The following is a 26670-nucleotide window of genomic DNA, read 5'->3' as shown; positions in this document are numbered from 1 at the left end:
AGAGTTGAAGACATAGGGTCTCACACCAAATTTTAAAAGGATATAATGGATTCCTAAAAAAGAAAATTTTGTCTTTCTACATTTATCCTCAAATGCCCTTCCTAAGTCAGTCTGTAGAATTTTCCACATGCTTTGAGACCTGCAGTCTGACTAATGACAACACAGACTATGAAGTTAGGGACCTGGAGGACTCAGGGTTAAGGACAGGACAAAGGGATCAGATTCCCAAATACAAAAACAATGAGTGCCTCATCCTCTGATCCATTCCCCAAAATTTTAAATAGGCCCTGTATCACACATTGGGGAAGTGCCAAGTCAAGGTCCTTCCCCTTCAAAGGAGGGAAGGAGATAAAGGGTGTATCCATGAATAACTGTAATTTTAAACTAGAAAGTTTGTATGTAATTTTAAACTAGAAAGTAAATATGAGAGAGGAATACAAAATGTTAGGAGAACAGATGAGGAAGAGTCAGTTCCAATCAGTAGAATAAGAAATACTCCTACCATTAACTGGACCTAGAAGAATGGATCAACAAGGCACCAAGAGCAGAGGAAGAAGGGAGAACAGGCCAGAAATTATGGACTGATGTGAACAAAAAAAGTGAATAGGAGTATGAAGAATATGTTTGCTCATGGCACAGAGTCAAAGGGTTGGTTGAAGTGGATAGCTAAATTTTCAAAGGTATCCCCAATCTTTTCTAAGTTCTAGGACTAAAGCTATGTGTGGGTTGTGGGAGAGCCAGAAAGATGAGAGAGAACAAAGAAAGGATTGGTGGGGAGAAGGGAGTTGAGATGTGGACGAAGAGCAACATGTACTATCGAAAGGGAATTTTCCCTTTTTTGGGTACCACCTTTATAAACTAAAGATGTCCTAACAAAACTGAGGCTTGCTCAGCTATTTATACAGTGTCATCTGAATATGCTGGAATGGGCAATGGAAAGCAGGGGCCTCCTGTCCAGCTGAAGCTGCTCAGGCCACAATGAACTCTTAACTGCTACTGCTTTACTGCATGAGGGTGGATTAAGGTTAAGTTACAGTTCTGGAGCCCCTTTTTGGAGTTGTGATTAAAAGGATAGAGCAGAGCTATAGAATGGAAAGACCATTCAGGTAAGGAACAAAAGAGAGAATATATCTTCATCATTGTCCATCAGAGAATGAGGGTCAAATCAGTGAAGGCAGACCTGGGAGTGCTCAATGTCTTCAAAGTTATTCAATACAACTAAATCTAGCTTGAAGCTGTTTTGATTTTAAAAAGATAAGGATGATAGACTCATGTAGATTCCTGGAGACAGCATCAAGAAACGGAAAGAGTCCTAACTTTGACATCAGGCAGACTGAGTTCAAATCTTCCCTCAGACCAGATGCTTAACAACTTATGCAAACAGTGTCAAATCACTTCCCATCTATAGGCCTCAGTTCTTCGTCTGTAAAAAGAAAGGGGCTCCAGAACTATGGCTTAACCTTCTGGACCTCAGTTTTCTCTGCCAGCTTTCTCCAAGCCTTTCCTCTGTTGATTATTTCCAACGTGTCCCATCTATAAGTTTGTACATAGCTGTCTGCATGTTGTCCCTCCCATCAGACTATGAGTGCACCGCCACACCCAACTCAGGATCTATCTGCCTTTTGTCTGCCTTGGGATCTCCAGTACTTAGCACAGAGTATGGCATTTAGACTCTGGGGGTGGTAAACTAAAAATCTTGTTGAAAAAGGCCTAATTTACAGTGACAAAATGCTCAAGAAAATACAAAAGGCTTCTCTAGCCCAGTCTCCTGCCCCCCCTCCTTAAGAAAACATGCCCAGAGATAGGCGACTAATTAGGTCAAGTACCAAGTGGCCCAGATGAGATTCAAATTTGTGTACCAATCCAGGGCTTTTCACACCAAAAGACATTGCAACTCCAAATGGAATGATCCAATTGGGGATGAATGATAAACTCAAACCATTAACAAAAAGATTCATTCTCCTAAACCAGACCAGACTGCCTGGTAATTCTTTTCAATCAATCAACAAAAATTTATCAAGTCCCATTATGTGCCAGGCCCTGTGCTAAGCACAGCATTCATCTAGTAGCAGTATTGCTAGGTCAGAGGAAAGTAATTTAGAAGAACCAGGCACAGATTAACAACTCAAACCTTATACCAAGAGAAGCTCAGAATGAACAGATGATTTAGATACAAAGGGGAGGACATAAAAAAAAAAAAAAAGAGGATGGAAGAAATTATCTGTCATTTACAGAAAGGTGATACATTCATGAACAAACAAGAAATAGGTTCACGGGAGGTAAAATGGATAATTTTGGTTACCTAAAATTAAAAAATCTTTGCAAAAACAAAATCCAAGCAAACAAAATTAGAAGACAAGGAGGAAACTGGGATAAAAAATGTACCCCAAGTTTCTCTGATAAAGGGTTCAATCCCCAACTGTATTGGAAAACTGAGCCAAATTTGTAAAAATAAGAGCCATTCCCTACTTGATAAATGATCAAAGCCTAAGAACAGGCTGTTTTCAGAGAAGGAAATCAAAGCTATCAATTGTCACAGGAAAAAAATGCTCTAACATTAGTAAACAGAGAAGGAAAATGAAACAACTCTGAGGAACCACTTCAATATGCATCCGGTTTGCTAAGTTGATAGAAAGGAAAATGACGAATGCTAGAGAGCATAACACACCAACGCATGGTTGGTGGGGCTGCAAGCTAACCAAAATATCCTGGAGAACAATTTGTAATGATGTCCAATAAGCTATAGAACTATACATATGACTCAACAATACCTCCCTCTGGATCTATACCCAAAGACACTGAAGAGAAAGTTTGGGTCCAGTAAACATCTTAAACTAAATATAACAAAAACTGAACTCAGTACCTTTCCTCTTTTTGTTCCTGATCTTCTACTTCTCTACTGTGTGTGCCTGTCCTCTTCCTACCTTCCCTATATAACTGAAGAGGCCAACACCATCCTCTTTATCTCTCAGGCTCCCCTAACCTAGAGTTTCTATTGGACTATTTCTTCTGACCCCACATTTCTCAGATATACCCTCCTACACACAGGTCCCACCATGTCAGCCCTTCCTAAATGGACTCCAGTGGCTTCCCCTTGCTATTTCTATTGTGGGTCAAGCACAGAATTCTCTAGGTGGCCTTCATAACCTGTTGCTTCCTACGTTTCTCATCTTCTTCTATCTTACCAATCTCCACATCCTCTTTGATCGGGTGTCACTGGCCTCTTGGCTGTTCCATGAAGAACACTCTCCATCTCTTGGTTCTGGACATTCTCTCTGGCTATCCCCTTGCCTAACATGCTCTCCCTCTTATGCTCTGACTGACTACTGACTTCCTTGAAGTCACAACCAAAATCTCACCATCTCTAGGAAGCCTTCCTCAATCCCTTTTAATTCCAGTGCCTTCTCTTTTTTAATTATCCTGTATACACGCCTTCGCTTTGTAGATATGTTTGCTTGTTGTCTCCCCCTTTAGACCATAAATTCATTGAAGGCAGGGACTGTCTTTTGCCTCTTTTTGGATCCTCAGAACTTAACACAGGGGCTGGTACATAGTAGGCACTTCATAAATGTTGATTCTGTTAGACTAAGCCTATAATCCTGAATCCACATGATCAGAATGGCCCCTCTTCAAGGATCTGGAAGCAACAAGTGAAAAAAGAGGAGGGAAGACAGAATTAAAAATCAGAGCAGAGACAGAAATACAGACCCACAAACCACGTTAGATGAAGGAGGCATACAACCTGAAGGCTATTAAAATGTTTCTGTCAGGTCCAGAATGCTGTTCAGTTGTCAGGAAGTTTTGTTTCTACCATCAGACACTGATAGAGTTGAAATGTACTATCTGAGAAGCTCAATTTCTTTGGGACAAAAAGTAATCAGTTGTTCATGGACTGAATCAGGTCAAGAGATGATTCTCAACACGTAGACAACATGAGCTTTGGCTAAATTATATGGCTTGGCTGATGGGGCGATGAGCCATTTTCTCTTTTTTACTTTGTTACACTACTCTCCAGAGAAGGAGGGAAGTTAAGATGATGGAAGGGACATTAGAACACCAAATGTCATAGCTGAAAGAAAGCATAAGTACAGAATGCCAGAACTAAGAAACCATAAAGCCCATGCTGGAAGACGATCACAGAACTTGGAGTCTAATTGTGCTTCTGAGTTGGCCTGAGATATAGCAGAAAGGGGGGGTTTTACATGCCCTGGGCTTCAGTTACCTTGTAAGACCAGGGAAAGAGAGGAGGAAAACCAAAGGAGTCACAACTGGATATTGCCAAATCAAATTATGATCAAATGGAGTCTCAAAGAAGAGATGAGAGAACATATCTGCTCCATTTTCTTTATAGAGGTGGGAGAATCTGGGGGGGAGGGGTCACACTTTTAAAGATATTGATTAGCTTCACTGAACTCATTTTGGTTCTTTATTACTGGGGATAAGAAATAATTTCTATCTGAAAGAAGAAAGGGGGAAGGATATAGTGGGACATTTATGTGTTGTAAAAATATCCTATGCTGGGGTTGAACTTGTTAACTTTTGGGGTCCCTTCCACCTTTATATCTATGATCCTAATAATACCATGTTAGAATATATAAAATAGAACTTGGATTTGGCAAGAGATCACACTACAGAGTAACACTACAGAGATCAATTTGAGTTGGAACACGAAGGTGAAAGCCCAAACGGTTTAGAAGGAAGTGTGAAGAGGCCTATGCCCTGAGATCAAAGAAAAAGGAACAAGAGCTTTATTTTTCATAGCAAGCAATTGGACACTGAAGGGGTGCCCATCACTGACAGAATGGTCAAACAAGTTCTGAACAGGAATGCCATGGTATATGATTTCTCCCTAAGAAACAATGTCTTAGTGGTCAGACTTATATAAACTGATTCAAAGAGACTTCTGATCAATGCAACAACCATCCATGAGGCCAGAGAACTAATGAGAAAATATGTCCCCCACCTGCTGACAGAAGTAAAATGTATATTTTCACATACAATGTGGAAAGTGTTTTGCTTGACTGTCTATGTGTAACAAACCATTTATGGTTTTTTTCAGTCTGGGGCTGAGATGAGAGGCAGGAGGGGACATCCTAAAAATAGAAAGAAAAGACAAGGAGGTCTTCAAAGGGCTTCTGCAAATGAAGAAAAGGCCAGCAATTACAAAGAGGACAGCTCTAAAATCTACATGTTGAATTTTGTATATGAGAGAGGCCCATAATTTCATGCAAAATAATTTTTTATTATGTATATATGAAATACTCAATTTATCTGTCAAGTTCAAAAATAAAATAGTTCATTGAGGGTAACTATGGTTTGATGCTCTTACAAACTACTTTTGTGTATCTACTACATTTTTGTTCCATCACTGCCAGTACAAATGTCATTCTCTCTGAAACAAAAGAATGAGAAAAAACTGAAGGAAAAGAAGAACTACAGCAGCTTTCCCAACCATCAGCGGTCACTGTCCTAGGCACCCCAGAAAGCAGGTGAGTAGAGTTGAATGCCAACAAGCCAGAATGGCCAACCATCCCAGAAAGCCAAGGGCTTTCCTCATGGAGGTTATGGTTTTGACTGTGTCTGGATAACTGCTTGTAATGGACAGCTTTCCAGACTGTATTCTACAGAAAGAGTCGAAAATAGGTAGTGTCTAAGGGTTGGAGAATGTTGGAAAAAATCATGGCAAATGAGTGTAATTGATTATTACCCTCTTAGAAATGAGAAATAAATGGAATTTGGAGAAATGTGGGAAGATCAATACAGAAAAATATGATGAAACATAAAGTAAAATCAGTCCATAGATACAATTTCAACAACACAAATGAAATGACCACTAAAATTAAGTGGAACTCTGAATAACTGAAAAGTCAGTGACAGAGAATAGCAGATAATGAAAAATATCTCCTCTCTAGGCAGAAAAGTTGGAGCCTACCAGAATAGAACAATTACAGTTAAGATATGATCACCATAATTAATAACAATTGGTTTTGCTTAAAATATATATGTATTTTTTTAAAACATGGAACAATTTTTTAAACAATATTTTTAAAATATGGAACAATTCCACCTGAAAGCACTTGGGGAATGCCCATGGTATAAAGACAATATGAACTTGCAAGCAAATAAATAAATGCATAAATAAATAATTATTGGGGGGTGGTTTAAAAAGGAGAAGAAATGGAGGTTTCAAGTATAGATGAGCTTCCTGAAGGATACATATAGCTTAGAAGGGAACAAGCATTTATTTGTAGCACCTCTGTGCCAAGTTTAGTGCTAAGCACTTTATAGTTATCTAATTTGATCTTCATAGTAGCCCTGGGAGGTAGGGGCTGGGATTATCTTCATTTTACAGTTGAGGGTACTTCTGGGTTAAGATGGCTGCAGAGTAGAAGCAGCGTGCTTAATCTCTCCTAACCCACATATACATGACTCCTTAAGAGGACACAAAAACCAAATCCAGATGAATGAAGGGACCCCACAATAGGGCGTAGCATTGAAGGTACATGGGATTTGGGTACTTCCATGCTATAAGGGGGTGAAATAGCTCTCACTAAAACGGGAGCTGAGCAACACACACATTCCACCTATAGTGGCAAAGCCAGCACACAAGAGTTAGAGCAAGTTTGGGGCATTCATTAAGCTCTTGGCAGCTACCTGGGATCACCAGGGCCTGCTCCTGAGAGTAGCAAGACTTAAGACCCCAAGAGGCTAAAGAACGCCAACTTTGTGTTGATTCTTTTTTTTTTTTAAACCCTTAACTTCTGTGTATTGGCTCCTAGGTGGAAGAGTGGTAAGGGTGGGCAATGGGGGTCAAGTGACTTGGCCAGGGTCACACAGCTGGGAAATGTCTGAGGCCGGATTTGAACCTAGGACCTCCTGCCTCTAGGCCTTACTCTCAACCCACTGAGCTACCCAGCTGCCCCAAGAACGCCAACTTTGAACGCAGACCTTGAGTACAGGCTTGGACCTTGGGTGGGGACCCAGTGCAGAGGGGTGCATGACTGTGGAAGCAGCTCCCTGAGACTGTTAAAGGAGCCTTGGGCAGAGGAGCAAGCAAGGGGACCATCAGGAGGCTTGACCCTGAGAATAGCTAGACTTGAAACCCAGGAGCCTAAAGAGCATAGACTGTGGGCACGAGGCTAAAGTTGAGAGGGCCGCATGGTGCTGTGACTGAGGCAAAAACTGCTCCACAGCTTGATAGACAGAGAGCCTGTCTGCCTCACCCAGACTTCTGACTGAGAAAGAAAAACAGCATAATAATAATGGCAAGCCATGCACAAGAACCTCCAAATAGAAAAATCAAGAAGAAATCTTTAACACTTGACAACTTTTACACAGAAAAATCCAGACAACAGAGCGAACAGCAGAGGAGAACAAACAAGTAATCACACATCCAAACCTTCCCCCCAAAATGAAAATTGGTCACAAGCTCTTGAAGAGTTCAAATCTAAGATCATGAGAAAGATGGAAGAGATTTGGCAAGAATAGTGGGAAATAGCTCAAAAGGAAATTAACAGGTTAAAAGACATTTTACAGTTGAGGACAATGGGGTAGAAAGACAAAGTGACTTGCCCAAGGTCACATAGCTAGACATATTTGAATTTGAGTCTTCCCGATTCCAAGCCCAGTGCTCTATCCAATGAGCCACGTAGGGGCAAAAGGGAGGAAAAAATATGAGAAGACCAAATAAGGATTTTTTAAGGACAAAAGGCAATATAGGGATGTCTGAAGATGATAAGGAGCTAGTAAAAAGGGGGAGAGGGGGAGAGGGAGGGAGAGAGACAGAGAGAGAGAGAAGGGATAACAGAGGAAGCAATCAGGTAGAAAAGTCTGGAGGGCCAGGATCACTTATTCATGTGAAAAGGTTTGCCTTGCAATGGAGAACTATCTCTTCATGAAAAAGATAGTAGGAGTAGAAGAGAGGGAGACGGGAAATGGGGGGTGTGATAGGGAATAAGAAAGAGGGGCCTCTTGGCAAAGAGCAAAGAAAGGAAGGAGGGGCTGGTGTTGGAAGCATGAAGGGAGATGGGGTTCAGAACAGGTTTGTGGAAACTAGGTTAAGGAAAAGATTAGGGAGGAGCATGATTGCCTTTTAAAAAATAACAAAATATATATTACTGAAGGGCCCAAATGAGATGAGAAAACATAACTGTGTAATGGACATCAGCATAATTCCTCCATCTCTATTCAGGAGCCTGTGAATAGGGTCAAGGGAGGGAGATGCAGGCAACTGGCAAGTATTGAACAATGAAAAAAACAAGAGAACAAGGGAGTCAAGGGTAGGAGGCAGTCAGTTCTTAAAGAGGTAGAGACAGGAAAGGGCAGAAAGTTTAGACAATGTAGGGGTGAAGACTTGGAGAGGCCCTGAGAGGTGGAGTTCGGAGTGATGCTAGGTGGGGTCTCTGTGAGATGTGGGGCTCCGCTGGGGTTGAGAATGCCTCCCCTACTCCTTAGAAAGAAGTCCAGGAGATATTTTTGTGAAGGATATATACTGGAAGAAGATGGTCCTAGCTCTTGTAGATTGGACTCAACCTTATAAACAAAGAGCAATGGCAGCACAATCAGGTATCCTAGCTAGGCTCATCTGGCTTCCCCAGTAACTTCTGCCCTCAATTCTATTTCCCAACCCCCATCCCCTTCTCGGGTCTGAACTTGAAAAAAATTCCTGAAGCAAAACAGATGGGATGGCTAGTTGTACCTGGAATGATAAGAGATGAAGGCCTGGGACCATACAAGTATTTACCTGGCCACAGAAGCCAAAGGTCACTAGTATTAACTTGAGATGCCCCTCCTTAGCCCTTAGCATTCCTCTCCTCTGTTTACCCTGTCTGATATCTGGCCACTTACCACCCCCAAACAGGAGGAAGGTTAGAAAAATCACACAATCATAGTATCATGATCAGTAAGAGAGAGAGGAAAGCTCATAGACTTGAAAGCCTTCCACCACAGGGCTTCATCAGCTGGTTCTGGATAAAATACCTTACAATACTATTGGTGACTCCTCAAGGGTTATTTCTTGACAAGGAATCCTGCAGAGATTCTAACTGCAATGATCAAGACCAGGTTAGAGTTCTTACCTGTTGCTTCAATGTATTCAATACATCTCTCAATAAAAATGGGAATGGGCTTCTCTGGAGTTACGACGGTGTTTAAAGGCACTCCAAAATAGTTACTCTCCCACGTTGTCTTCGTGATAGATGGCCGGGGTTTAGGCTTTGGTTTCTGTTACAGAAGAAAATAAGATCATGGTGAATAGTGAAACAAGTGTAAAAACAGCCCAGGGACTTACAAGCCCTCTTGTATTGGATATTGTTTCTATTTTTCCAAATCCAATGTCTGACCATGGAGCTCTAAGTTAGCCAAACAAGACCACTTCTTAGAAGCCACCCCCAAACCCTCTTGGTGTTGGGCTTTTGCTTATGCTGTTGTCCAGGGTCAGAGGCCCTCACATACATCTGTCTTTGGTCAGGCTATGTAACCTTCAAGTCCTGAAAGCCAGCTCATCCAGAAAACATGTGTGGGTCCTTTTGGACAGGGAGATCTTCCTTGGGCAGCACGCCTGCATCCCCCAGGTGCCCTATTGTGCTTGTCTAATTGTATTCTCACAAAGAACACAGGCTATATCCTTTTTGTCTTTGAAAGACTCGAAGCTTACAAGTGCTCTCTGCATAGAGGTTAATATTGATAAAAAACAAAACAAAACAAACAAACAAACAAACAAACAACCACTATCTGCAAAGCTGTCAGAATGAGATGGACAACCATGAAACCAAAGGGAAGAAACCAATACAGACAAACATATTCACTTGTTCCTTTCCCAAGGGTTCAGATCTGGCCTAAGTAAACTCTGAGAGAACTCTCAACTCTCCCACCACTGGGCCATGCAGTCAGAGAAAGATGCTGGCAACAGCTTTGCCCAGGAGAAGCCAACTCCCAGGCTCTCCCCCCAGCTTAATAACAATATGATCATTATCTCCATCCTCTATCAAAAGAGTCAGTGAAGTAAACAGGAAGTTTTCCAAGCCACCCACATAGATAATGGATGCTACAACCTTAGTAAAAATGTAAATCTTAAAAGATAAAAAACAGAATCAAAAACAAATTGTTCACTCCTTTCATCACTAGGGAAATGACAAGCAAATGTATAGCTTCTGAAAAGGCAGGCATGCTTCATTGAAAGCATTTCCAAAGATAAGTTTAGCACTAAGAGAGTGGAAAAGATTCTGTCCCTTCTTGAATTAATGTGTTTCCTGTGTATTTTATGTGCTCAATATGTACTCCCAAATAATAGGAACAAATCAAATCAAATACAAGATTTTAAGCATTATTCAATGGACAGAATCCTATATCCTCAAAAATGGAAGAGACCTAATAGAGTATCTAGCACAATCTGCACATGAATCAGTCAATTAACAAGCATTTGGTAAGAGGTTAATCTGTGATAAACAACAGAGATGAAAATCAAAGTCTATTCTCAGGAATTTATAGATTCAGGTTAAGTACAACTCCATTCTAAAATCTTCTGGTCATCAACCCTTTGCTTGGATACATCCAATCTATTCTGTTATCAGATCATTCTTTGATCATTAAGTCATCTGGTTAAAAAAAAAAACCCAAACATTTATTACCTGTCTAGTGTGTATAGTATCTCATTAGGAAATCCTTCTTAGAATCAGTTCAAATTTCCCTCTAGACCTTTTCCTCCAACCAATGGTCCTATTTCTAACTCTGAAGGTAAAGTGGAAAACGTATAACCCTTTCCCATATAACAATTAAATGTTTGATGACAGCAAAAGTATCTATATTCTCTAATTCTTCTTGTCTCCAGATTAAGCATCTCTAGTTCTCTCATTTGACTGTGAGTGACATGGTTTTAAATCTCCTCCCACTCTGCTAGTCTGTCTCTGACTGTACTCCAATCAGTGCCCTTCCTATACAGTCCATGTCTGCTCCCCCAACTCTTCAGCTGTGGTCTGACCTACAAAAAGAACAGGGGTTTATCACCTCCCTCATCTGGGAGGCCAGATTACAATTAATACAGTCTCATCTCTCCTCCCTCCACTTCCCCAACTCCCATGAAGTCTACTCTTTGGCAAGTTCTACAAGAGAATCTGAAAAATAAGACATTTCTGTCCTCAAAGAGCCAGCATGAATGAATACTTTTCAATTGTAAAGATATATATCATGTTCTGCAAAGCTTAGAAAATCTATACTTTTCTGGCTCTGACTAGGCTTGGAATTGACAATTATGTGACGTGTCAAACTACTGTACTTATTTATTTTTTTACTGTATATATTTTATTTATTACTGTATATATTTACTGAGAACACCAGGTTAACCACCCACTGACAATGGTATCTGGGCACCTAACAATTTCACTGATAGAACTTTTTCTTTTGAGTTAGAAGTGATCCCAGAAGTTCTCTAAACCAACTAATCCATGAGCAAAAACTCTTCTACAACAGAGACTGCCATCCAATCTTTGGAGCCCAATCATGCCCAGGCAGCCTACTCCACTGCTGTGTCATTCTATCTGCCTCACTCAGTTTGTGTGTCTTCAACTTTTACTTCTTGTTCCTAGTACTGCTTTCAGGTGTCAAGTAGACAAAACCAGTATCTCTACTTTGAGAAAGACTGAGACTAGGGCTTCTTAGTTCCTGATATGCATGGTTCTAAGGTTCTCTGCTCTTTTTCCTTTTTTTTTTTTTTTTTTTTGCTGAATGGTTAGACTAAACTCCTTTAAGTAGCCATGATTTTACTGAGAAGTCTGAGAACTTGATGTAATGAGTAAAATATCATTAATAAAAGGAAAATTTGGCACACCTTCCCATCAACAGAAGGCAATCTCTTTTCCATGGAGATCTGGCATGGCATGGCATCCATACTGGCAGCACCTCTGAACTGATGCCTAGTTGATACTGATACTCAGTGGATGGATTAACAAAGTTGTCTCTGTGGTGCACATGACATAGAATCTTGTGCAATCTTAACATATGCATTGGAGGCACCATACTCAAGAACCTTTAAGCCTATATTTTTGCTCTACTGAGCTTTTTTGTGACTAATAAATCACAGACATAGCCACTATACACATAAACATATACTTCATATTCTCTATTTATTTGTGTGATTATGAAGATGTGTAATTTACTGTAGAAAATCACCTACAAAAAGTCTACTGGTTCCATATTTTCATCTGGAAACCCTCTGTGTACAGAGGCTATTCTCACAGAGATTTAATAGAGACTCTTGAATTTGGCCTATGGGTTGGGTGGTGCTGATAGCTTCTTGGCTGCCCATTAAAAAGAACAGTACCATTTGTAAAGGGCACTTTTTCATTCTTTTGCAGTCTTTCCCTCTTTGTGATATCTTGAAAATTGACCCCTGAATGTCTCTTGCCTCCGGTAATGATTGTATCTGTTTTCTGGGAAACAGGTTTGCTTACTGCTTAGATACATGGCACTGGAAGGCTGGCTTCTGGGTGATGAATCTCTCAGCCACCACAATCCATAAAATTGGTAAAACTGAAGATAGAGGGAGAAAGCCAGGAATGCCAATCTGAAAGCTATAAGCATTTCTTCTTTTCTGAATCTCATTCATGTACTCTCTGAACCATGACACATCAGTCTGCTTTCTTCTGGTTCTCCTAAATGTCCTAATTAATTTTAGCCATTGGATGCTCTTATATTCCTAGAGTCTCTAGGCCACTCATTGCCTAAGGCATCACATGCACCCTCTATGCCTCCATGTCCCATAAAGCCTCAACCTTTTTATCCTACACTAACTCTATTCAAGGTCTGACTCATAACTCTGGCTACACCTGTAAAGGCAGATTATCAGAAGCAAGCAGTTAATTTTTTGTTAGTAAGGAAAATAATGGTTTGCCCAAATTGAAATTAAAATTAAATTGGGGAGGAAAAAACCTCACCATTCTACTAAGTTTTAATCATAAAAATTTAACAAGAAAAATTGTTAAGAGAACAGGCCAGGAATCTTTGAAAAGCTAAGGGCTGAGTCATTTAATACAGCTTGAAGAGAGTTTTAAAGATTGTTCTCATGAATAGAACGATTTCAGAAAAACCAAGGAAGATTTATATGGACTGATGCAAATGATGACATAAGCAGAACCAGAAAAACAATTTATACAACAACAACGAAAGCCTTAACTCTGATCAAGGCAGTAGCAGATTACAATTCAGAAGGACTGACAATGGAAAATGTTACCCATCTCCTAACAGAGAGCAGGGAGGTGATGGACAGAAGTTGCCAAATGAAAGTGTGGGAGTTACTGTTTGATTATACATATGTTATGTAGGTTTCATTTTTGTTTTTCTAGCAGAGGAGGAAGATGGTAAAGAGAGAAGTAAATGCTTGTTAACTAGCATTAAAAGGGTGCTTTAAAGTTTGCAAAGCACTTTGCAAAATATTAATTCACTTGCTCTTCCCTACATCCCTAGGTGCTATTATTAAAGATGACTCAATCTCTTAGGAGGTGTAGAACTTCTGAGATAATTCTATCTGGAATTAAAAGGAAATAAATACTCTGGAAAAATGTAGCCATGAAGAAGAAGATCACATAGATATCCTACATCTGGAGTTAAAGGCAGGTGTAGTGCTTGCTTTTAAGAATAATTACTCTATTGAATTCTAGATGTGTTGCTTATGGGAATTTGTTTCTTGCCTCAATGATCTTTTTTTTCCACTGGAGATGACCAAAATATAAAAATATAAAATGAGGAAATGTAGCTCTTTAGGTTGATATGTTAAACCTGATGATTATCATTCATAAATAAGTGGATAAAAAATTGAGATGGAATTGTGCTTGAGGACTATGAAGTCATGGTCAATCACCAGGAAGGCTTCATTAAGAATAACTCATGCCACACAAAAATTTGATAACTTCTCAAAACAGAAAAGACAAGACAAATGTGGCTTAAGGGATTATTGCACAACTTAATATTTGTTCTTTTTTAAAAATCAGCACACAATTCTCCAGAAAATTCTCTTGCAAAATTGTGTCATGGTAATTTGGTTAAAAGTCACCTTAAGGAGCAGCTAGATAGCATAGGAGATAGAAAGCTGGGCCTGGAGCTGCACCCATACACCCACCCCGGTTTCAAATCTGGTTTATTCCAAGATGTTTTCTATTTTACATAACTGACTGAAAATCTCTAAGCAAGAATAGTATGACCAGATACACATTTGAGTAAAATGAATCCAGCAGTGGTATAAAGGGAAAAAAGTAGATGGAGAAGGGGTAGGAAGATAGCTCACTACAGAGCTATTCTAACAGAGATGAATATAACACAAAGCCTTATATCAGAGTGATTAGAATGGATGTCAAAGAAAGTGAGAATGGATGCAAGTAAAACGTGCTTACTTACTTAAACGAGTCAAACATTGTTCTAAGTGCAGAGAATACAAATAGGAAAAGTCTCTGACTTTACACAGCCTAATTGGGGAAAATGACAAATGTAGGCGAATGCAGCTACAAAATCGATGGAAGACTCAATAGTCCTAAAAGAGTATAAAGTCAATGGAGGGCACTTAGGTGGCTCTGTGGATAGAGCCAGGCTTGGAGATGGGAGGTCCCGGGTTCAAATATAGTGTCAGCCAGTTCCTGGCTATGTGTCCCTGGGCAAGTCACTTAAGCCCACTAACCTACTTACTGTTCTTCTGTCTTGGAACCAATACTTGGTTATGGGTTTAAAAAAAAAAAAGGGGGTGGAATGGGAGACTGTCTAATTGGTGATTGATCAAGGATATATGAACTGTTTTCTGAGGAAGAAATCTATCAATAGCCATATGAAAAATACTTTAAATCACTAATAATTAGAGAAAACAAAACAACTCTGAGATTCCAATTTACACCAGATTGGCAAAATTGATGAAAAATAAAAATGCTAGGGGGGCTGTGGGAAAAAAACACATTAACGCACCATTGGTGGACCTGTGAACTAGAAAAAAATAATAAAATTTGACAAAACCCAACACCCATTTATTGTAAAAACACTAGAAAGCAAAGGAATAAATGGATCTTTCTTTAAAATTATAAGTATCATCTACCTAAAGCCATCAGCAAGTATCATCTGCAATGAAGATAAGCAAGAAGCTTTCCCAATTAAGATCAGGGGTGAAGCAAGGATGCCCATTATCACCATTATTATTTAATATTGTACTAGAGATGCTAACTTTAGCAATAAGAGAAGGAAAATAAGTTGAAGGAATTAAAACAGACAATAAAGAAACTAAACTATCACTCTCTGCAGATGATATGATGGTATATCTAGAGAATCTTCGAGAATCAACTAAAATAATAGCTGAAATAATTTAAGAACTTTAGCAAAGTTGTTGGATAATTTAATTATTCAGTGCCATACTAAACTACCAAATAATTATTTTGCAGAACTAGAAAAAAATATTAAAATTCATCTGGAAGAACAAAAGGTCAAGAATATCCTGGGAACTAATTAAAAAAAATGTGAAGTAGGTGGCCTAGCAGTACCAGATCTCAAACTGTACTATAAAGCAGTAATCATCTGAACCAGTGATGGGCAAACTACAGCACTTTGAAATGTTCTATCCACCATGGAGACATTATTCCTAATCTGACGAATACAATGAGTAGGATACAATACAATGAAACTTGGAAAGAGTTGCCTTAGAAACAGACTGACAGAGGAGCATTGCCTTTCCTTTGGCCCCCTCTTTAAAAAGTTTGCCCATCACTGATCTAAACAATTTGGTACTGGCTAAGAAAAAGAATGGTGGATCAAAGTAATATATTTCAGATACACAATATATACAGGGGTAAAAGACCTAAGCAATCTTGTGTTTGAGTAACCCAAAGATCCGTAGCTTTTGGGATAAAAATTCAGTATCTGACAAGAACAGCTGGAAAACTGGAACACAATCTGGCAGAAACTGGGTATAGGCCAACATCTCACAATCTATAACAAGATAAGTTCAAGATGTGATATGATTCAGATATAAAGGGTGATACCGTAAGCAAATTAGGGGAGTAGAATAGTTTATCTGTCAGATCTATGGAGAAGGTATGGAAAACATATTTATGATATAAATGAATAAGTTTAATTATATTAAAAGGTTTTTGTACAAACAAAACCAACATAACCAAGATTGAAGGGGATTAACAAACTGGGAAAAAATTTTTGCTATAAATTTCTTAAATATATAGAGAACTAAGCCAAATTTATAAATACAAGTCATTCTCCAATTGATGAATGGTTAAAGGACATGAAACAAGCAGTTTTTAGATGAAGAAATCAAAGCAGTTAATAATCATATTAAAAATGTTCTAAATCACTCTTGATTAGAGGAATACAAATTAAAACAACTATGAGGTACCACCTCACACCTATCAGAATGGCCAATATGACATAAAGAAAAATGATAAATGTTGGAGGGGATGTGGCAAAATTGGGACACTAATGCATTTCTGGTAGTATTGTGAACTGATCCAACCATTCTGGAGGACAATTTGCAACTATGCCAAAAGGGCTATAAAATTGTGCATACCCTTTGGTACTATGATACCACTGTATTTATATAATACACAATATAGCAGACTGGTAATAGTATATAATATTGTTGTTTTATGTCTGTATCCCAAAGAGATAAAAGGGGGAAAGAATCTATTTGAACAGAAATATTTATAGCAGCTCTCTATGTAGTGGCAAAGAAATAGAAACTGAGGGGATGTTCATCAGTTGGGTAATGGTTGAACAAATTGTGGTAGATGATGGTGTTGGAATACTATTGTGCTATAAGAAATAATGAGGAGGATGATTTCAGAAAAAGCTAGAAAGACCTATATGATGAAAAGTGAAACAAGCAGAACGAGGGGAACATTGTACACAGAAACAATATTTTATGATGATCAACTGTAAAGACTTAATTACTCTCAGCAATACAACGATCCAGGACAATTCTAAAGAGCTTAAGACAAAGAATGCTATCCATCTCCTGAGAAAGAATTGTTGGAGTAGGTTTCACTTTAGTTTATATTTTATTATTTGGGGGTGTTGGTTTTATGAGGATTCTTTCACAACAATGACCAATATGGAAGTAAGTTTTGCATAATACATTGTATGATTCCAGATCAAATTGCTTACCATCTCTGGGAGGGCAGAGGAAAATGAGGGAGTGAGAGAATTTAGATCTTATAATTTTGGGAAATGTATGTTGAAATTTGTTATTACAAATATAAAAGGAAAAAAAAGCTCCAGGTTAGCAAGTAACCTTATCCCCAGTCCATAGCAAGTTCCTCGGGGTCCTGGTTCAAACCCTCATCACCTCCCAAATCCACATATATGGAAATCATTTCTCTCCTGAGCTCCAAGTTCAGCACCAATCATTCTTCCAACTTCCCTGTATCCAAAGAAGGCACAGCCATCTCCACACCTTGCCCCCTCCCTCCCCATAGGCAATCAGGTGTCAAGTTCTATTAGTTATGCCTGCAGATCTCTGGCACCCACTCACATGGCTATTGCTCTGGGACAGGTCCTGCTCACTTTTCACATGCAAAAGCCTCCCCACCCCAAATCATCTTTCACACAGTCATCTAAGTGATATCCCCCTAAAGCATAAGTCTGACTTCAGGAAGGAGGTGGGGACAGGGAATACATGTTTAACCACAGCACCAGTAATATTGCACACTTTAAAGAGGTACGATGATTTGCCCAAGGTCACATAGCTAATTAAGTGTCAGACTGGATTTGAATTTGGGTCTTCCTACCTTCAAGTCCCATGCTCTATTTTTTTTCCTCTTAAACCTTTACTTTCTATCTTAATAATAACTCTAAGACAGAAAAATAAGGGCTAGGCAGATGGAGTTAAGTGACTTGCCCAAGGTCACATAGCTAGGAAGTGTCTGAGGTCACATTTGAACCCAGATCCTTCAGACTCTAGGCCTGGGACTCTACCCAGTAAACTGCCTAGCTGACCCCCAACCCTATGCTCAATTTTCTGCACCATCTCTAGGCAGAAATGTCACCACTCCCTCACTCAAGGGTCAGGGGCTCCTCACACCCTGGAATGAAATGCAAATACCTCTATTTGAGAGGTAAAATTCCACAGTCTGACTGGCTTTTCTGTACAAATTGATTTTCTCATGTACTACCCAGCTGGTTTGGCATTGTCCTTGACAGGCCATGTCCATTTCCAAACCTTCACGTAGGCTGCCCCCAGACTGGAATACTCCTCCTCCTCAATTTGGGCCTCTTGGAATCCAAAGGACCCCTTTAAGGGTCCGCTCAAGTGCTGCCTCTCCAGAAGACCCTTCCTGATTCTCTCCAGTTAGAAGAACTCTCCTTGCCCCAACCCATTTTCACCTCCACTACTTTGCCCTGACTTCTCTGTAAGGAGGATGTCAGTTCATGGGGGGCGCCGGTTACTCTTTTGTCTTTAGATCCAGCAAGAACTTAAAAGAGATATTTGTTGAAATGAATTGAGGGCCAGTTACATGGAGAAAGTTTCAAACCTAAGTCTTTCTCACATACACAAAACTCTCCTAGAGAAATACTGGTCTCTGCCTACAAAGTAAGGAAAGCTTTTTAAAACGGGCTACATCAAGAAATGCTCTCCTAGAAAGAAGACCAGAGAGAGTTAAGTCCCAGACTCCTCTCGAAGTGAAAGTCTACTTCATAACTGCTGAGGCTCCAAACTCAAAAGGCTTCAAGGTGGGCAAATGAGGTTTACTTTAGTTAGGGTGAGAGTGACATAAACACAAAACAAAGGAGAATAAATGTGAAATCAGAGAGATGTCTCAGCTTTGGGAAAGAAGGATCATAGGTTTATGGCTGGAAGGGATAATCTTAGATGTAACTGAAACCAACTCCTCCACTTTACAGGTAAGGAAACTGAAGCACAGAAAATAGAAGTTCCTGGATCAAAATCCTCCAGATCCAAAGCTGAACTCAAGTTTGTCTTCTGGACCCCAAACCTAGGACTCTTTTCTACTATACCAACAAAGAGAACTTCAGGAATCCTGATGGTCCAGAAGCCCAGGATGGAGCTGATAGCAGGAAACAGAAGACAGAGACCTTCCTTGGGCAGTCTTGGACTGTGGACCTAAAAAGGGATTAAGAAACCCTTGTGGGGGGCAGATGGGTAGCACAGCAGATAAAGCATAAAGCCAGGAGTTTGGAAGGTCTAGGTTCAAATCTGACCTCAGGCATTTCCTAGCCATGTGATGCTCAGCTTTGCCCTTGCCAATCTTAGAATTCTTACTAAAGCAGAAGGTAAGGGTTAAAAAAAAAAAAAAAAGTCCTTACATCTTCATTTGTCATCCCCCTTACACCCACATTTCCCTTTATATTACAGGACATTGCCAAATCAGACATTATACCACTTTCTTTTATAAGGGGGGGAGGGGTGGGTGGCAGAGGTGCCAATATGAACTTGTATGGAAAACCATTTTAATTTTCACTAACCTCTACTGAACTGACCATTTCTTTCAATTATTTAAAAACATGATTCTGATGGGGGGTACAAAGACTTCACTGGATTCCCAAAGGAGTCTTTGAAACAAAAAGACCAAGAATCCTTGCAGTAATGCCTCATACTGTGGAAGGTGATGACCAAAGATCTGACACCTTTCAATTAACAGGGAACTGAACTATCCTTCCATGACAACTTACCCTGCAATCACAACACTTTCTTATTGACTGGAGGACCTTCATCGAGACAGAAGGCTAGCTATGTGTGTCAGGCCTGACAACTACCTTCTACCAAGCTCCAAATGGTACTTGGCCTAAATAGTTTCCCATAAACAACTGCTTTATTTTTCAATGAATCAGAGGCTGAAAATAGTGGGGAGGGAGAAAATTATAAAAAGGAGCTCAAATAATAATGTTTCTAATCACTAGAAAGCTCTCAAACTCTATTTTAATGAACTATTGCAGACTATAAACCCTAATCACATAACTTCTCTCCATTCCTCTCAGAATTTCCCTTTCATCACATCTTTTAACATGTTTTATTCATCTTGGACAGTTATGGTTTTTCTATTCAATTTTCTGACATAAAATAACACAGATTAGCAGAGCCAGTTAGACCCTGCCTCTGTTTACACTATCACCTGTGTGACCTTGGGCCAATCATTTCTCCCCGAGCCCATTTCCTCAACAGTAAAATGAGGGACCTCTAGAAGGTCCCATTTGGCCCATTACCAGGTGAAAGAGGCCAAGTTTCATTCTTCAGTTTACCACTCTAATCATTATGCAGAGTACTGTAAACAATGAACATTTAACCCAGTGTACTGGATCCTGGCTATAACCAGCAGCTAAGAAAGCTATGTAAGGAAGGTTCTACCAATGAGATGGCCTGGACTGCAAACTGCTGCAGGGACCCTGGATCTCAGAAAGGATAGAAGCTTCACTGGGAATTGGGTCAGGTACTCACTGGACACCATGCTGGCTAGGAGTCTTTCAGCATTTCCAAGGACACTTCCAGGAAGGGGGAACCATCACTCCTCCCTTCTGAGGTTCTCTACACTTGGCTCTCTACTTTGTTCACCCACTGTTTGAAGATGACAGAACTTGACATGGAAAGTTCCTGAGAGGCCATCCAGTCCTGCCCCAAGTTTATAGAGGAGAAAATGGAGATTCATGGTGGCTAAGTGATTTGTCCAAGGCCATATAAGCACTAAATGTCAAAGGTGAGACTTGAAGCTAAGTATTCCTAGTTCTCCCTTCAAGAACCAAGCAGAGGGGACAGGTAGGTGGCACAATGGACAGAGCTTCCTGAAGACCTGGGTTCAAATCTGATCTCAGACACTTTCTAGCTGTGTGACCCTAGACAAATCACTTACCCTCAACTGCCTAGCCCTTGCTCTTCTGTCTTAGAGTTGTTACTAAGACAGATAGGAAGGGTTTAAAAAAATAAAAAAGAACGAAGTAGAATAATGAATCCTTTCCCCCATGTTAACATTTCAAATAATAGAAAACTGTCATAGGCCTAGTAAATCATCTGTTCTGAAAGAAAAATATCTCTACTTCTTTTAACCAATTCTCACATGGCATTATCTGAAGCCTCTTAATGACTCTGGTCTGTGGCCACTAGTTCAATGGATTCATGATCTCATCACTAGAGGTAATTTTTCCTGATCACAACTCATCCCATGTGATTTTTGCCCATTCTTTTCACTCACAGTCCTTGAGACATGATCTAGCCAGAGCACTAGAGATCCTGTCCTTCTGAAAATGAGGCACTTCCAGAAGTGATGTCCTGCCCCAAAAACAGAGAAGGAAGGAGATTCAGAGAGTCCTCTCCAGCCTTCTCAGTTTATTGAGACACTCTAGGCTCCTCTTAAGGACTGGGTGTTACAGCAAAGGTGGTACACCAAGGATTGGTAGGTGGAATTTCTTAAACTGGGTTTTCCTCACACCAACCAGATCATAGATCTTATCCCTACATTTATTCTGAAAAAAGGGCATTTTCATTTCACACCACTATCCTCCTAGTAATGTCAAGTGATTTTTAAAACTAAAATTTTAAACTATTTAATTTGGAAGATTTTGCAATATCATTACCAAAAGTACTCTGGAATGATACAATAAAGCCTGAGAATTCCCTCTCTGAAATGCAGCAGTTGTGAAGAAGCCTAATAGTATGCCGACTGCCAAGACAAGGCTTCTGCCACAAGATATAAACTTACCAAACAACAGGAGGGTCATTTATGGAGATACCATTTTCCTGGGTGGACTGAAAAAGGTGATGTGTCTTCAAAGTATCTGAAAGCCATCTTCTATATAGAAATAGAAGCAATGGGCAGAATCTACAAAGAAGTAAATTTAGGTCTGTAGGCCTCCCTCTACATCCCACTTGTCACCTTTCAACATTAATACTCAACACATAAATTATTATGGCTCAACTTTTTAAAAAAAAAATCTACATATGGATTTTATGACAACTTAAAAACAAAGAAAAAAACTGCTAACACCTAAACATGTCCCAAAATAGAATAGGATGTTCTATAAGGTAGTATGTTCCTTATTACTGGAAATGTTTTGACAGTGGTTAGATAACTACTTCCTAGGGATGCTCTAGAAGATATTTGTGCTTTGGGAAGTAGATAGATGGGGTGACATCAAAAGTCCTTCCAGTATGAAGATTCTAGGATTAAAAGCAGAATTACAGGATCTTGATGTTTTCTTAACCTTTCTAGTAATAAGGAACTTACCACCTTATGGGGCATCCTATTCCATTTTGGGACACTTTCAGGTATTAGCAGTTTTTTAAATTGAGCCATATAATCCATATATATATTTTTAAAAAAAGTTGAGTTGTAGGAGGCAGCTGTGGGTAGCTCAGTGGATGGAGAGCCAGGCCTAGAGACGGGAGGTTCTGGGTTCAAATCCGGCCTCTGACACTTCCCAGCTGTGTGACCCTGGGCAAGTCACTTGACCCCCATTGCCTACCCTTACCACTCTTCCACCTATAAGTCAATACACAGAAGTTAAGGGTTTAAAATTTAAAAAAACAAAAAACAAACAAACAAAAAAGTTGAGTTGTAACAACAGACTTATAGAAATGTGGGAAGGTAACAGGTGAAAATTTCATCTAACCTTATCTTACACATGAGAAAACTTCAATCTGATGGGGTAAGGGAATTGCCAATATTCACATTGTAGATGATGCAAAGTATGTCTTCTGACTTGGTTGCTCTTTCTTCTTACACCTCTTTCTTTGCCATTAGTGTGGTTCCCAATGTACTACTTACTGTGTAGGGAAGTCCAGGTACTTCTTCCTAGTACCCAGATCCTTCTAGCCTTAGCTCACCCTCACGCCCCTTCCCCTCCCCAGCACTCTCTGTCCTCCCAATCATTCCTGGGACCCAAATCTGTCTGATGCATTTCTGTTCATATTCTTCTTCTCACGTAAGTTACCATCTAGTAATGACATTCTCCAGCTGAGTCAATTCTGGGGATTCCTGATTCCCTCTCGGATCCAAACATTTACCCATAGCTCCTGCCTCTGTCCTGGCTATTTCCCTGTCTTCAGCTCAGCAACCTGAGAGCCTTTCCTGCTACCAGGCCACAGATCAAGCCCAGCCTTTCCACATGTTTCATATTCTCTCCTTGCAGGAGGGCTTGAGACGCACTTTGTACATATTCAATATAAATTTTGGTATGCTTCTCTCACAAAAGAAAAGTGACATCTCAAGGGTTAAGATGATTTAATTTTTGTCTCTCTCTAAGACCTCTTGGTATGATATAGCCTGGCATAGAGTAGGTGTTTGATAAATACTCACTGGCTGATCAATCCCAACAATGAACAACCTAGCCAAATTGGTCTTCTTGGGATTCTCTCATCTCCCCCTCTCCTTGCTTTTGCAGACTGCTCCCCAGGCCTTGAATGCATACCTAGGACTCACTTCTGTCCTCTGAGAAACCCTAGCTTCCTTACCTCCTTTACCCTAATATCCTTCGGCAGTACTCTTTCCCTCCTCAAATTGTCTAGTGCTTATTTTTTTTTTTTTTTTTTTTTTAAAACCCTTACCTTCTACCTTGGAGAAGAGCGGTAAGGGCTAGGCAATGGGGGTCAAGTGACTTGCCCAGGGTCACACAGCTAGGAAGTGTCTGAGGTCAGATTTGAACCTAGGACCTCCCATCTCTAGGTCTGACTCTCAATCCACTGAGCCACCCAGCTGCCCCCCCGTCTAGTGCTTATTTATCTGTTTATCTGTTCTATTTATTTGTTAGTATACCATGCCATCCATCAGAGCAGGGACTGTTTTATTTTTGTCTGTGTCCCCCAAATCCATGAATGCTTGAATGATGACAGAAGGGAGAAAGGTGCTCTGAGTGAACACTTGTCAATGGCCTAAGGGAATCAGTATAAAGGATGAGCAAAGTCCTTGGTTCTAATTAGCAGTTGCCACAGAAAGAGAAAGCCAGTGCACTGATGTAGGGCTAATACTTGGTTTGCTGGCCACCAAGAAGGCAGCTAGGTGGCACCATAATACACAGGATGCCAAGCCTAGAATCAGGAAGATCTGAGTTCAAATTTAGCTACAGATAATTCTTAGCTGAATGACCCTGAACAAATCACTAAACCTCATTTACTTCCATTTCAATTGTAAAATGGAAATAATAGCAGGTGCCTTTGAAGTTCCTTCCTGAAAATATGTAATTCTTAAGAGTCTTTAGAGCCACAAAGGACTCAAATGGTCAAAAACCTGCCACCTATGTGACTTCAAGCAAGTGGTTTCTGTTCTCTGGTCCTTCATTTCTTCCAGTTAGTTGCCAAATAAAGGGGTGAGACAAAAAATTCCCAAGGGCTCTGCTAAATCTATTAACTTAGGGAAGAAGAACTCAGGGTAAAGCTGATTGCATAGGATAGCCTGTTACATATTTTCTAGGAATAGTCATAAGACATTTTTTCAGATGTTTCCCTTTTCTGGTTGGCAAACAATTGAATTATCTTGTCTGTTACTCCCAGAGTTAGAAATAGGAATTTTTCAATTAAGTTAAATGCATTTCTCCATTAATCTGTTCTCCCTTCTATTGGTTCTAAAATAACAAAACAAAATTATGGCCTGTTTTAATATAACCCCCAAGAATTCCTAAATAAAAGAAATGTGAAATGAGAAAGGGACAAAATGAGCACCACATTTTGGGTGCTCAATGACAAAAAGTTCTTATAAAAATCTAGACTGGTGAAATAGAAAGGACTTGAGTCTTAATCTTAAATATTCCATTTTTTTATGGGTCCCAGAAAGTGGTGGTCCCTTCCCCTGTAATGTTATCAGTTGCATCTCAGGGGAGTGAACTGAAGTCTAAGGTTGCATTGGCAAAAACATGGCATGTGGCCTGGGGGGGGGGAGGGGGAAGGGGCTGCTCTGTTCCCCCTCTCCACAGTGCCTGAGGACATTTTTAACATGCCCTGCCACTCTTCCCAGCAGCTGAATACAAGTACTTTTTCCCTCCACTGTCTGGGGTAATTTGGGAAATGGGGCTGGGGGGTGGCTCACAGGCAACATGAAGGTTTGATTTGGGCACATAATTTCTAAAAGTTTTGCCAACACTGGTCTAAGGTCTCCAATAAAAGGACTTCATCTATCATCTCTATTAATACCATTTTACTCAACTCCCTAAAAAAATATTTTTAAGGTATCCAAGGTTAGTCTTAACCCTTCCTACTGTCTTCACTAATTGAGCTGTAGTAACTAGAAAAAAGTATGACCCTTATACCAAGCAGCCCAGAGGCACCTTCATTCCATAGCACCAGCTTTGAGGGGGGCACAGGACCTATGAAGATCAGTATAAAGGAAAGAACAATAAGCAGGTTGGAAATGGAAAGAAAGGCGCTCTAAGTCCTGGGTCTGCTCAAGTCTCATTCTGTGGTAAGGGTCTATGGCTTCCTCATCTGTCAATTAAGGCAAGGCTGGAGTCCCTAATGTTCCTCTCAACTCTACCACCATAATTGTCTTTGTTCTCAAGTCCTTTCTATATGATAGTCTATGAATCTAAGTAGAAATCAGTATTCCTCACCCCCTGAATTCATCACTGCCATACAGTAGCCCAGTATCCTCCTTCTGACAGCTTTGCCCCAAGAGATAGACTGACCTATTTTAACGGACTATTCTCAAATTCATCAGGTAAAACTCAGATAATGTGTACCCACAAAGACCAATTATTCTACCACCTAAAGAAAGTAAAGAAGACTTAATTTCTAACTAACAGATTTCAGAATCATTGGAGGAAATAGAGGGGGGAAGTGGGTGACAGTCTCACTAGGGACCAGGACAGCACCACTATGATGGAAAAAACATTTTAGCTGCCTATTGTGTTTCCCCCCAATGCCAGGTGTGCTGAGCTAAGGCAGATAGTTAAAGAATTCTATTTTTATCTCTGAACATATTCTACAGCAGTTCCTTGAGCTTTAAATAATCCTGAAACAAATGACTAGTTTGAAACTATTTCCCAAACTGGACAAAAAGTTCTCTTATTTATCATAGGATTCTTCACTCAAATAGGGTGAGATGAAATTCCTAGTCACCCTCAAAATTGGGGAATGGAGAATGAATGGCTTTATGAATAAAACACCATTAGACCATGGCAACAACTTCCTAACTAGTCTTCCTCATTTCCATTTTCTCTGTTTACAATCCATACTTTAGAGGCTGCCAAGATGAAGTCCCCCCCCACCCCCGCCCCATGTAAAGCCTTAGTCCTTTCCTTTCACCCCTGTGCTCACTGTTCCTCAGTGTCTATCATGTTCTCCATAAAGCTAAGTTCCTGAACCTGGCATCCAAGGTCATCCACTCTCTTATGCCACCTGCCACCTTAATTCACCGACCCTATTTTACTAGCCTACGTCCAGGCAAACTGGGCAACAATTATTTCCTACCCTTGGGCCTCTGTTCCTGCTATGTATGCCACTGAAAGTCCAGCTAATTACTGAAGACTTGTGTAATCTCAAATGCCCAGTTCAAACGTCATCTTATCTATGACATGTTCTCTGATCCTTCCATGGGAAACTGTCCTTTTAAACTTCATCTAGACTTTTTGTGAAACTTCTCTCAGGCCCTAATATTCTACTCATTGTTGTAGTTTAAAGATATATGACAAATCCCCTTCTGGGACTATAAGCTGCATAAGGACAGATCATATTTTAAGGTTTGCGTCTCTCCCATAAAATGA

The 26670-nt window shown here is 40.0% G+C and overlaps 1 protein-coding gene across 1 annotated transcript in view; it reads right to left on the bottom strand.

Annotated features, from left to right (window-relative positions):
• The window catches only part of ARHGAP35 (Rho GTPase activating protein 35), a 95294-nt gene that overhangs the window by 56450 nt on the left and 12174 nt on the right, over positions 1-26670 (bottom strand). Inside the window, exon 2 of the mRNA XM_044667329.1 lies at positions 9078-9222. Coding sequence (XP_044523264.1) covers positions 9078-9222 — 145 coding nt within the window. The remainder of the gene's footprint in view (positions 1-9077; positions 9223-26670) is intronic.

The sequence above is a fragment of the Gracilinanus agilis genome, chromosome 3 (genome assembly GCF_016433145.1).
Source record: "Gracilinanus agilis isolate LMUSP501 chromosome 3, AgileGrace, whole genome shotgun sequence".
NCBI lineage: Eukaryota > Metazoa > Chordata > Mammalia > Didelphimorphia > Didelphidae > Gracilinanus > Gracilinanus agilis.
Note: the sequence above shows the minus strand (reverse complement) of the source record. Positions and strands in the feature narration are given on the sequence as shown.